General features: G+C 32.3%; 1 protein-coding gene across 4 annotated transcripts in view; it reads left to right on the forward strand.

Moving 5' to 3' along the window:
- The window catches only part of LOC6569704 (zinc finger protein 395), a 183,678-nt gene that overhangs the window by 127,888 nt on the left and 42,218 nt on the right, over window positions 1–13,572 (forward strand). Inside the window, exon 5 of one of the 4 annotated variants that reach the window (XM_032741485.1) lies at window positions 4,210–4,267. The exons of the other annotated variants lie outside the window; for them this stretch is intronic. Within the exon in view, the coding sequence (XP_032597376.1) occupies window positions 4,210–4,257 (48 nt within the window). The 3' untranslated portion in view covers window positions 4,258–4,267. Of the gene's footprint in view, window positions 1–4,209; window positions 4,268–13,572 lie in introns of those variants that run through there. 4 annotated transcript variants of the gene reach the window in all.

The raw sequence follows: 13,572 nt of genomic DNA on the forward strand, positions 1-13,572 counted from the left end.
TATTAACAATCTCCCGTTGATAAATTAATGCTAACAGCGACACATGTATTTCTTGCAGTCATATTTAAATTTGCAAAACATTTCCGATTACAAGTTAAACGATTTACAAATGCATTTTTGTTATGTTTGTTGTTTGTTTGTTTGTTTGGCTTGTGTTTGCCACTCATTTGTGAACTGTTTGTGAGTTCAGCACGCAATTTGCGAAACTTTAAAAATGTTTTGCATTCGATTCACTTTTCATGGCTAATTAATTTTCGTATTGCGCAAAATTAATGAATACTAATGCTAATGCGAATGCCAAACTAATGAATATGCAAAGCAAACCTTTAATTGCACATACACTCGAGTGTGTATATGGGTGTGTGTGTGCGTGTATGTATGTATGTGTGCGTCTGTATTTATACGTAGCTGTATGCACATCCAAATTTATTTGTTGGCATCGGCGCAGCAAGCCATAATTAAAAGCCAAACAAGCGGCAGTAGCAGCAAAATCAGCAGCAACCAGGTGATTTCATTAGCAACTTTTGCATTTCGACTTGGACTTCCACTTGTTAATTATACTACAGAAAAAGGCAACAACGATGTATTTTTTCTACATACAGCTGTGAAAAAGGTAATAACACCACTCTGATATTTTTTCTTGGGAATAAAAAAACAAACAATTAGTTTTGCAAATTTTTCAAATTTTGATTATTAACATATTGTTTGGAATTCTCCCCATAAATTGAAGTTGTTACTGCTCCTGGAATTATTTTCAGCATATAGTAGAGGAAGCTAATAAATCTTCTCTACTTTTGTTGACTGTTGACTGGATCAATTCTATTCAATTTGATTTGTTAAAATATTCTTTATATTGCTTGATTTAGAATGCATGTGTTTGAAATTTTTTTTTATAATTTATGAACCACATTGTAAGTATTTAATTTTTTAAATATTTTACAACTACTACTACTACTATTTTTACCGCCGCTGTATATCAAATTGAGCGGGGCTAGGGAAATTGAGCGCACTGGTCGTATGCGCGATTCGATGTTATGTCTGATAAGCGTTACGCTTTAAAAACAATGATATAGATACAGATATATATATATATATATATATATATATATATATTTATATATGTATATATATATATTCCACACACACCGCATCCACTTACATCACTTAATTGGGTTTGGCAAACAAATGAGTGCCAGCTTTTTTTTATTATTGTTGTTGTAGTTGTTTTGCAATGATTATTTAAGCAGTCGGGCAGATAAACAAATGAAGTGGCCAGCCAGCCAGCAGCGAAGGGCGACACGTGTTGTGGAAAACTTTGGTTTCTACACTAAAAATAAAAATGCACTAAAAAATAGGAATAGAAATATTTTCCTTATATTAAGAAATGAATTTCTAAAAGTAGAAGTGCAATCAATGCAATTTATTGGCTCGACTTTTATATTACAGTTTAACGGTTGTATTTTTATATCTATGAAAGCTTTAAATAAAAATCTTTAATATTAATACAAGTAACAAAAAGTTAATCTAAGAACTATTCTATATTTACAAACACCCTGAAATTTAGAAATGTAAATCCAGATTTTTAGAGAGTTACAAGATTAAATTTTATATATTGACTTTCTATAGGGTGATTTCTTTTTTCTGAGTGTTGCAATGGTAAATGCGCAACAAGCGCTGCTTGTGGGCGGCGTTTCGTTGTCGTTCGTTGTTCGTCGTTGACATATTTGCATTTAGTGGGCGTGGGCCTGTGGCATGCAGCTTAATTGCAGCTCATCGGCACGCCTCCAACCGCTATGCCTCAACTAGTTGCAACTACGAGAATGAGTACCTTACTCTTAATGCAGGGGCAGGTCAAACAAACAGTTGACATAAGATAAAATCTCAGTTATTAAAGCCATGCTCTCAAATGGAGAACAGGTGCTGAGTTAGTTGCCCAAGATGTCCATCCATAGGCGTCTCAGATTATTAGTAAATCAATGCAAATTTTGATGCAGCTGCTTAGATTTAATAGCTGTAACCTTGATCCACTTCACTCGGCAATACGATGACCCTGAATTTATTATTATTGTTCAGCAAGTATATTTGTAAGTGGGAAGTTTGTTTTTTGCTATAATTTAAAAACAACATATCTAATTTCCTGGGTATTTTATTAAAATATTTTTCGCATATTTATATATTGTATGTTTAATTAATTCTGACTATTTAGAAATTCAATTAAAGGAAAGCTCTAAGAGGCAGAAGAGGCAGCTTAATATGCGACTTTATTTGTAGATATTGTCTTATTTATTATAAACATTATTATGATTACTTTTATTGTTATTGTCATTAATATTTTATATTTTTAATTAAATATTAATATATTTGTATTATTTTTTTCTTTACAATAAATATAAATTGTATCAATTTGTTGGCTCTAGTCACATTTTCATTTTCAAGGCTTGCTCAGATGCCGAAAGCAATTAATTTTCCACCTAAGCAGAAAACATGACAACTGAATTTCACTTTTCTTTTGTTGCCAAGATGAAGCCAAGGAAATTATGAGTTGTCAGCAGGCGTGTCAAAGCAAGCAGCAAATGAGTGTTGCTGCATATGACGTCAGCAGCCAACAACTTAAAAATAAATGTGAAAAACACAAGTGGCTGGTAGCTTTCTTCTTCTTCTTCTTCCTGCTCTTCGTCTTCTTGTCAAGGGGTTTTCAGCCGGCAAAAAAAAAGTTTTGCATAAAGCAAAGCACAGAAAATGATTAAAATCACAGCCAAAGCAACAGCAGCTAAAGTAAAACACACACACACACAGTCACACACACACCCAGTCACACACACGCAAACACACACACACACGCATAGTGCATAGAGAAATAATTTTTGCAGCTATATTTCAAGGTCAAAGCAGCAAAGTCAGCAGCAAAAATCAATATGGCAACACTTTTAAGGGTTGCGGCGAATTTGCCCAACAAGGAAAAAAACCTTTACCTCTTGCAGCGACGTCAGCAGCGCTTTTAGTGGTTCAGTGGGTCGCATGCAACAGCAGCCAACAACATCAACAACAACAATAACAACAACCATAACAACTGCAACTGTTTGGTTTTTCCCGCGCATTTTTTGCGCTCTGCTCTCTGCCCGCTCTCTGCTCTGCCTGCTTTTTGCTCTCTCTCTGTACCTGCTCTCTCTCTCGCTGCCTGCTCTCTACCAGCTGCGCATGCTCCTCTCTCTCTCTCTCTCTCTCTCTCTCTCTCTCTCTCTCTCTGTCTCGCTCCTACTCCTCTGTTTTCGCATTTACGCGCTTTTTAAAATAGAGCCTGGATTTAATTATAGCAGCCAGCTCAGCACGGAATTTTGCGGCCTCTGCTTATGTGTGGGTGTGTGTATGTGTGCGCGTGTGTACTTGCTGCCTCTTAATTAAGCCCACTCAATTACACACACACACACACACAACAATGAAACTGCACATTTTGTTTGGGCGTTTTTTTTTTTTTGGTGGAGCAGAAATCGATAAAAGTGCCTTCCACTTCAAGGTTAGCCGCCAAGCGGCTAAAAACTGATTGACGCTGTGGCGGGGGGTTTCGAAGAGAAAATCGCCAAATTTGCAGCTGTCAATTGTATTTTAGAGAAATGGTCAAAGTTACACTCAGCAAAATAATCAAAGCGATTTTAAAAAATCACCATACTTTTTACCATTTAATTATTCAGCAAGTATATTTTATTTATTTTTATTATTTTATATTATATTAAATATATATACAGTAAATTTTTGCCTTTCTTAAGAATCCGAATTTTTCTCTTAATTCTCGGGTGCATTTTTCTAAGATGTAGAAAAACACATTTTAGATGCATTATAATAATTGAAATATATATTTTTTTATATTTATTTAATTTATTTCAAACCAAATTCTAATATAGCAGACGAGAGATACAATGTAAAAACAAACCTTTTCCAATTTTATGAAATTGTTTTCTATTTATATTTAGAAGCTATTTCAAGTTTTCAGTTTAGGTAATTTTCTAATACTGCTTATTAGGTTAATAAGGATAAGGTTTTTTCTCTTGTATTTATCAACGGGCCTTGTAAAATGCGTATAAGTAATATGTATATATTATTATTAGTATTATTGCTTATAGCGATTATGCGCAATTACCATATTAATCACATGGTGCTTTACTTAAATTGTATTTGCATTAAAAGTCAACTTTTCATTTTGTATCTTTCCAGGTGAGTAAAACTTGTCAGTCTGTGTTTAATTGGCCTTTTACTTTGTGAGTATTGCAAGTCTTTTTTCTTTTTCATTTTTTTTTTTGTTGTATTTTTTGCATATGACGCAGTTTTATGCGATTTATCACAACTTTGTAGTCATTGTATTTGCATTTCCGTGTGGGCTTGCCTTGTGCCCCGATATGTACAATACATGCTTATATATACATATATACATATATATGTATCTGAGTTTTTATTTATATAAATGGCAAATTCAATGCAGCGAAGCTTGAAATACGAGCACATTGCTCGGCTTTTAAGTGAATGTCAAATACAATTGCGAATAAAATAATAACACCAATCGCACAAGAAATGTTTTTAAAGTTTTCTTTTCTTAAATTTGTAATCTTAATCAACTTATGAATTTATTTTTAATAGTGGAACAAGTGTGTAAAAAAAAAATGAGAAAGAAAAAATCCGAATTTTATTCAGCATTCAGCAAAAATATAATTTTATGAAAAAAGAAAGAAAATAAACGACAAAAATAATAGCACAACTTTTCAAATATGCACTGATAATTATAAAAATTATAAATTAATAAGCGATTTATATTATTAATATGAAATGAATATACATATGTATATATATATATATATACATATATATATATATATATATATATATATATATATATATATATTTATGTCTCTTATAAATATATATCTATTTTCTTTCACACTTTTCAAAGTTTATGGAGAAAGAATTAAATCGACAACAATATCATATTTCGCGAATCTTTACCACTTTTTGGCTACTTTCGGCTCTTCAGCTATGTTCAGCGAGAAGCGTATTCATTAACATAATGACCCTTAAAATTGTCTAGACGGCTACCATTCACATTCTATTTTTTCTCTCTCAATTCTCAGTTTGTTTTTATTGTCTCCCTCGCTTTCTACCTATTTTATATATTTATGTTATGGTTGCTTTTTATACTCGAAATAACCGTTTCAGTTGGATTTTCCTTCAAAGGATAAACCATAAGTGGTACAAAAAAGAGCTGTTGTAAGTTAAGTTGAGTGCATGAAAATGGGAAATCAAATAGTTTTATATTTAAAAGCCATATCTAGCACTATAAAAGAGTTTCAGTATTTCAATAAATTTTTTAGCACGGAATAAAGAGAGCTTGTCAGCAACGAGGCGAATGAGTAATGAATATAATCATATTACATATTTATGCATTCCATGTGTTAAATTTTACAATTTAAACAAAAGTAAGGCCTGATTTTACAAATAATATAAATCTGGAAAACGAAATTATATATATTTAAAATGCAACAATATCCATATTTAACTACGGCGTATGAGTAATAAATAAAAGTAGCAATTACTTAGGCATTTATCACGTTTAATTTAACACTGTAAACAAATCAGCCTGTGTAATGAAATAATTTCAAAACAGAGAAAAAATGAAGGCTGCTTAAAAAATTGTTAAACAACGAATTTTTTATTTAAAGCGTTATAGTATTCTTATTCCAATTAACTAACCTTTTAAAAGCATATAAAACATTGATTTGACAAAGAATGGTATGAATATTTATACAAATAAACTGCGTACATCAATGTGAAAGAAAAAGTAAAGAAACAACTTACAGAAAAATTGATGACGCGCTGCTTCCGATTCCGGTTTTTTTGCCGGATTTTCGTTGGCAGCAGTTTTTTTTTTGCCCATTAATTGCTGGAATAAATCAATAATGTTTGTAGTTTTGCCAGCAATGCAAAAATATTTGGTGGCTTTTATGGTAAATGCCATTCTAGAATATTATTCTATTAACTGCCAAAAATTACACTATACAAAATTACTTATTATCACTGCAATAAAAAATTTCGATATTAGTTGTAGCTTAAAACGGGCAAAAATTGCATTGGAAAAAAAAAAGTTATTTATTTATGAATTTTGCTTGCAAAATTGAAAGAATTTTTATTTTTTTTTTGCATATGACAATTAGTCATAAGAGATGAAAATTTGTTAGCTTTTAACCCCTCCCTAAAAAAAATCACCCACAATTGAAAAATTTGCCAAAATTTTCATTAATTAGATTTTGCTGCTGTTTTCGCTAATAAGTCACGCACACACATACATACAGCTTTTGCTGCTAATACAGGTACTCACACACATGCACACAAATAAACACCTATTGGAAAAAAAAACACCGCTGGCCACTTGGCCTTGGAATAGGTTGATTGCATTCTAGCGGTCAATGCCGTCGCCAGCGTCAGCGTCGACGTCGACTTCGCGGCGACTGCAAACGAAAATTAAAAACGATCTCTCGCCTCCCACTCGCTCCCTCTTGCACTCACTCTCGCTCATACGCTGCTCTTACGCCATCGCATTCGCACCCGCTGCTGTCTTGAGATCCCGTTGCGACGCACACACACTCATACACCTTTTTCTATTAGTGTATATGCAATTTTTGTAGTGGTATTTGTGACTGGCTATCATAAAACGCGCAAAGCTTTTGTATTTTATTTCTTCTTATTTATTGTTTGTTTTTGCAATGACAAAAAAAAACTCACAAACAACTTGTTGTTTCTTTGTTGTTGTTGTTGTTTAAAAAGCAGCAACTATTTATAAAATGCGCTTTCAGCTCTGTCTCTCTGTGTATGTAACTGTCTCAGTATGTGTTATTGTCATTGCCCGTCCGCAGCTGGCAATGCCGGAAAGCAATAACAACAGCAGCAACAACAACAGCGCATAACTTGTGACGCTTGCTGCTGGCAATGACGACAGTTCTTTCTGCTTTTTTCGTTTCATTTCGTTTCACTTGCAAAATGTCCATGCTTAAAATTTGCAAAGCGCAAGTGTCCCATTCCAGCCTGAAAATCCTTATCTTCCCTCCCTTTCCACATACATAAATAAGTCCATTTCGAATTGTTGCCAGGGCTGGAGTGCATTTGGTTTATTACGAATATCTGCATTTTAAAACAACTAAACACAAATATATAAAGTAATTTTCGAATTCGGTTTTTTTTTATATTTTATTAATTTCTTAATTTTTGTTTCTGTCTTTGTTTAATTTGTCTGATATTGTCATTGCCTTTTTATGCTGCATTTTATTTATTTAAGCGTTATGCATTGTTTATATTTCCTGTTTTTATTATTTTTTTGTTTCTTCTTTTTTTGCCCATATTTAAGAGCTAAGCATCATCAACATATTTTTTGAATCGCTTAACATTTTAAGCACATCTAATGGATTAGCAAATTCAACTTAAAATAAAACTTTGCCACTGAAACCACTTCAGCACTTTTTTTTGAAGAGCAGCAAGTATGACTCATCTTTTTAAGTCTTATGTTTAATAAACTGAGTCTCTGTCGATCACGTCATCCACACGTATTTCACAGCACAGAAATCCACACTTGCCTTTTTTATACTAATCTTTAATTGTGAGCATAGCTCATTTTTAATTTTAACCGCCATAATGTTAATTATGTTAATATCTAATTATATTAACTCAACTCTGTCAATCTTGGCATTTGAATACAATCAATTTTCAATACTAGTTTTTACACAATGTTGTAATCTACGATGTGTGGCCATTTAAACTAATTATGTTAACACAACTCTGTTAATCTATAAACTTTTTTGAACAGCATTTTTCAAATGTGAACTTATAATTATGAAAATTAGAAATACCTAAAGGATTTAGTTGGCAAGTATACATGTGTGACCCAATATATAATGATATATTAAATTACACTGTTAATCGATATTAACTCGGCTTATCGAGCTAATAAAAATATATATCGATAAGAAATAGTTGGCGTCATTTTCTAAAGAGAAAACTTTTTTACGCCAAAGAAATTCGCTTTGATTAATAACGCTGCGCTTGTCATAATTATATTATGTATATATTTCAATATATATATATATATATATATATATATATTTGTATATATTTTCCACAAAATGTGAAACTGGTTGCGGCTGGCTAACCTTGACGCCTAGACCAATCGGTCAAAGCCAAAAATATAAAAATACAAATCGCAGCGCACCTCCATTGAATATTTATCTGTTGTTCTTCTACTGTTTATTTATTTATATTTTTTTCTGCTTTGTTCTTCATCTTGTTTGTTGTTGTTGTTATTCTTACTCATGTTGGCCTTGCAAGCCTTCGCTGCTTGCGTCTCTTGCTACTTGCTGCTTGCATGACTTAAAATTCAGCTAAAATGTTCATTTGAAATGTAACACATTGAAGTAGCAACTACACTTGGAGAAGTTCAACCTGCACTTTGGCAAATCGCCCTAAAATGCAGAAAGTTTATCATATCTTTAGAAAAATCCAAAAAATATTATTAAAAAATGCAAATAATCTTTTCGTAAATTCGGAATCAATTATTAAATTAATTATTTTTTTTATCAATTAATATACATTTTTGTTAACTATCTAAAGTGTTGCTATATGAGAAATCTCAAAATACAAATGTTAATTAATGATATTTATTAATAATAAAATGTTACTTAAATGCAGGGCAATAGTTTTTCTGTGAGTGTAGCCAGCCGAAAAGTGTTAGCCAGGCCAGAGTTGCGTCCAAGTTTTCGAGCTGGCTGGCAACCAGTTCTCTTCTTGGCCACTTCCTGCTCTGCATGTGGGCGCAACATGTGTTGCTTGGGCTTATTAATTTCATACATTTATATATATATATAATATATACATATTATATACATACAAATACATATATATATTTGTTCGCATGATGAATGACTGCAGCAGCTATAAATATAGACAAAACACTCTAAACAACAGCAATCATCATCAAGAAATAAGCTGAGCATAACAAATGCGTCGAAATATTTGCGACAGGTTGCAACAGCAACAAAAGCAACAACAATAAAAAAAATTGCTAAAAATTGTTAAACATTATATAAAAGCACAAAAAGTCGACTCCGTTCAAAATGCATGGCCTTGAAGATTTAAAAAAAAAAATACATAATAAAATACAAAAATTCACACAATGCGCCATTTTTGAAAGCAAAAAGTAAAAAATAATAATAATATAAAACAATAATGGAACTAATTTGCCAAGAACAACAACAAACAGGTAAAATTGAAAAATTAGAATGCATAAAAATGCGAAAAATGATTAACTGAAATGTTTAGCTGGCAATTTGCATTAAGCCAAAGATAACAATAATTGGTTTATAAAAAATGTTAAGCTTTCAACTTTTTGTTGCCAATAACATTTTAAGCTGCAATTGTTAACAAGCTTTTTTTACACACAAAACTGACAAATTTATTAAGATTTCAATCCTGAGTTTTGATTTCTTTTATATAATGCAGAATAATCCTTATATATATTTGTCATTTATTTTTTATTATATGCCGTAAAAGTATGTTTGCCATTGATTAATTGGTTGTCAAGAGGTTAATAGGGATTACATGAGGCCATTTAGTTTGCCGCTGTTTTATTTTCTTTCATTATTTATTATTTTTACGGCTGATGTTGACGCTGCTGTCGCTACTGCACGCTAGATGGCGTGTCAAGCTGAATTCTTTTTGGCTTTTCATTTGTTATTCAATCTTTTTTGACAGCTCAGCGACGCAGACGCGTGTCCATCCGTCCGTCCATCTGTCTGGTTGCTAGTTGCCAGCCAACTGCCCCACCAAACGATGAGAGCTTTGCCCCGCGTGGGTGCCACCTTTACACTATGAAAAACGTCGAGCAGAAAACATTATTTTTATTAGAAAGGATTTCTAAAATTCAAAACAATATTTTTTTCTGACTATATAGACAAGTATTGCTTATTATGCATCTTTTTCCTTAAATTTTGGCACGCTTACATTAAATGCCGTTAACATTTTCTGTCATACATCTTTATTTGAAATGAATTTATTCATCGATTAGTATACAACAATAATTCAGAAATATATCTGTATAAAATAAATCAAAAATTTTGATTTTTGATTTCGCTGAAGGAGAATCAAAGTCAGGATTCAATTTTGAGTATATAAAAGAGCGGATTTTGCACTACTTTTTATAGCTGAGTAGTTTTTAAGAATATTATTTTGCGTTAGTTTTTGAATTTAGTATTTTATGAAACATTTTATATTTTATAAATATTATAAGAATATTATTTTGTATTTATTTTTTTACGCTGTGATATTTTAGATTTATTATTTTAGTTCACATATTGTAATTAGGTTATGTTATGTTATTATATTATATTATATTATATTATATTATATTATTATTATTTGTATTATATTACTGGTGATTGCATTCCTCTTGCTATCTCATTCTCATTCTCTTGCTATCTTAGCACTTGGTTTGTGTTTAGAAACTTGGCAAAAAAATTTCATAAATTGCACAAAACACAATGGTAATTTGCTATGCCGCCACGTAATTGCTGTTATAATCCGTTGGCTAGTCAACTAACTGACTAACTGCCTGACTGACTGACTGACTGAATAGCTGACAGGCTGTTTGTTGTTTTATAACATCATGGAAAGCTTCATCATCATTACACGGAACTTTTCACAGTTTCGCTTTGGCGTCAAGCTGTCTGAGTCGAGTGTCGAGAATCGAGAATCGAGTTGTGTTTAGTGTGTGGCTTTTCCATTCGCATTCGCATGTATCATGTTCACATTCACATTCATTTTTTTGCGCACTTGCATTTTGCACTTGTAATTGACATCAATACATACACTTGCGATCAAAATAATAGCACCACTCGCACAAGAAGTGTGTTAAAAGGTGTCTTTTTAAATTTGTATATTGAAGCAACTTAGGAATACGTTTTTGGGCAGTGGAAGAAGACTCCAATATTATTCAGCATTTCTTTAACTTTTTTTAAATTCAATTAAAGTTGATATTAATGAGTTAAAATTACTGGAAAAGAAAAAAATGGACGAAAAAAATAAAAACTGCATTTTTCAAATGTGCACTTATTTGGTGCTTTTCGTTAATACAGGAGAAATCCTTTTTTTTTTTATTAATAATCAACATTTGATAAAATTGCAAGACTAATTGCTAAGATTTATTGTTGTATCAAAGAAAATAATGTTGTAGTGATGCTATTATTTTTTTTCGCAACTGTATGCATTTACAACACACACACACACACATCTACTGGCAAATTCTTTACCATAATTACGTTACTGATTTTTGCTTTGACTGTTTTAAGAACAACTTTGGGATTTTTTTTATTTTTTTTGTGAGATAGCCGTAAGTTGACTAGGCAATACACAAAAGCAGCTCTCTGGCTTTCTAATTGCTGCCAACTGGCAACTGAATGACTGGCAAGTTAGTAAGCAACTACACTCAGAAAACAAATCGCACTAAAGTTTAGAAGATCGCCAAAAATAAAACGAGAAACGTTTTATTAAGGAATGCATTTTCAAAAAGAAAAACGCAGAGCTTTACAAAATATATCTTTTGTTTAACAAATTGGGTAACTCTTGGTGAATTTCTAATACTCAGTGTGACTTTTTCGCTGAGTGCATTATTGCAGTGCAGCAATTGCAACTCACGTTGCAAATTCCCTTCAATTAGTGAGGCTTTCATGTGTTGCTCGCGTTGCAAATCAGCTTATTAAGTTGGAAAAATAATTTCCAAATGACATTCACGTGTTTGCCACTGTGTGTGTGTGTCTGAGTGTGCGTAGTAAATAATATATATATATATATAAAGTGCAAATTATATGTATTTAATTTATTTATCAGTTGACAAAAAGTCACAAATAAATTTAATAAAAATATAAAATTTAATGTTTAAATTTAAATTACAAAAAAATAAGAAATATTTACAGTTTCTGGGGTATTTAAATGCAAAATGTTGCAACGTTTGTTGCATGGCATGTTGAGGAAAACACAGAAAAAACCCAATCAGACAAATCAAAATAGTTAGTATGAATTAGTCAATTTAAGTCTTTATTCAGTTTTGGATTTCCACAAAGCAAAGTTGTGAAAATATAGGTTATTTGTTAGTTTAGGGAGATGTAAATCCGTCAATTTGTAAAAATAATAATTATATACAGCTGCAATCAAAATAATAGTAGTAAATGTTAAAAAAATACTTTAAGTATAGTTTTTATATTATGAAGCAGCAACAACTATTATATTGAGCTCATTTTCCTTGTAAATTACATATGTATATTATATGTTTTTATATTTATTACATGAAATAAAGGTAGATAAAGGCATATTTTTGGGCTGATTATTTGAACTTTGTTGCTATGGTAATTGGTTTTAAATAGAGCTGAGATTTAGGAGCTACTTTTGCAATGCTGGAAGTTATTATCTGGTTAATAAACTGGTTGATTGGCTGGGAAAATTGCAGTTGGCCAAGAATTGTAATTTGTTATTGTTGCGCTCGTTAATTTTGCAAAAGAGTTGCTTGGTCTCATAATTCAACAGGATATGACACACTCACCAACACATAAATACTCACATTAACACACATATATATATTTTATGCCGTCACCTATAACGAACCCAATTTCCGTCGATTCCCTTGCAATATCTTTGGCGGGAATTTCACAAGTAGAAGTAAAGGCAGAGCTAAAAGTGCCATTCGATCGCTTAGTCACTCGCCCTTTCTCTCACTCTCGCACACTATTGGCCTCTCGCTCACTCCAGCGGTTGCTGCTCTGCGCTTATCGCTTGGCCCAATGGCCAAAAGCGTCAATTGGACTAGAGAAGTGGCCGGCAAATTGCCGACGTCGCAAATCAAAATGAAAAATAAAACATCAATAAAAGCAATAACTGCAAGAAAGCAGTCAAAAGCAGTCAAAGGCAGGCAAAAGCAGGCTGGTTGGCCAGTTCGCTCTTGACCAACATTTGAGCAAGCTGCCAAGCAGCAAAAACATATTTTTTTTACCAGTCCCATTAAGCGATGTGGTGCCCAGATATGAAATGTCGCTGCAACTGCTGTTGGCCAAAGGTGAGTGCAAACTAAGCCAATAAAAATCGAAAAGACTATTTGCAAAGTACCTCTGAGATCTAGACAGTTTTTTTTACTTTATAAAATAATTTCGAAATATGAGGAAATATTTTTCTTAAAATTAGATTAACAATTGTTGCAACATTTTGCAATTTTTATTATTTTTTTGAGTGTAGTGTGGTGGATAATTTCAAGACGTTTGTAATGGTAGACATGCAATTATAGTCGTATTAAAGCCACTGCAAGGCTAAGCCAAATGTCGCTGAACGGAAACGGATATCAAAAGAGCACTAAGAGCTCTAAAGAAAAGCCAAAAAGGGGGCAGGCAGAGCATGTGTGTGTGTGTGTGTGTGTGTTTGTGTGTTGACTATATGAAAAGGGCTGTCAAAGGCGCTATCGCTGAGCAGGCTGACATTTTTTCACTCGATGTTGTTGGCTCTCGA

Source organism: Drosophila grimshawi, unplaced genomic scaffold (assembly GCF_018153295.1).
Source record: "Drosophila grimshawi isolate 15287-2541.00 unplaced genomic scaffold, ASM1815329v1 contig_311, whole genome shotgun sequence".
NCBI classification, from domain to species: Eukaryota; Metazoa; Arthropoda; class Insecta; order Diptera; family Drosophilidae; genus Drosophila; species Drosophila grimshawi.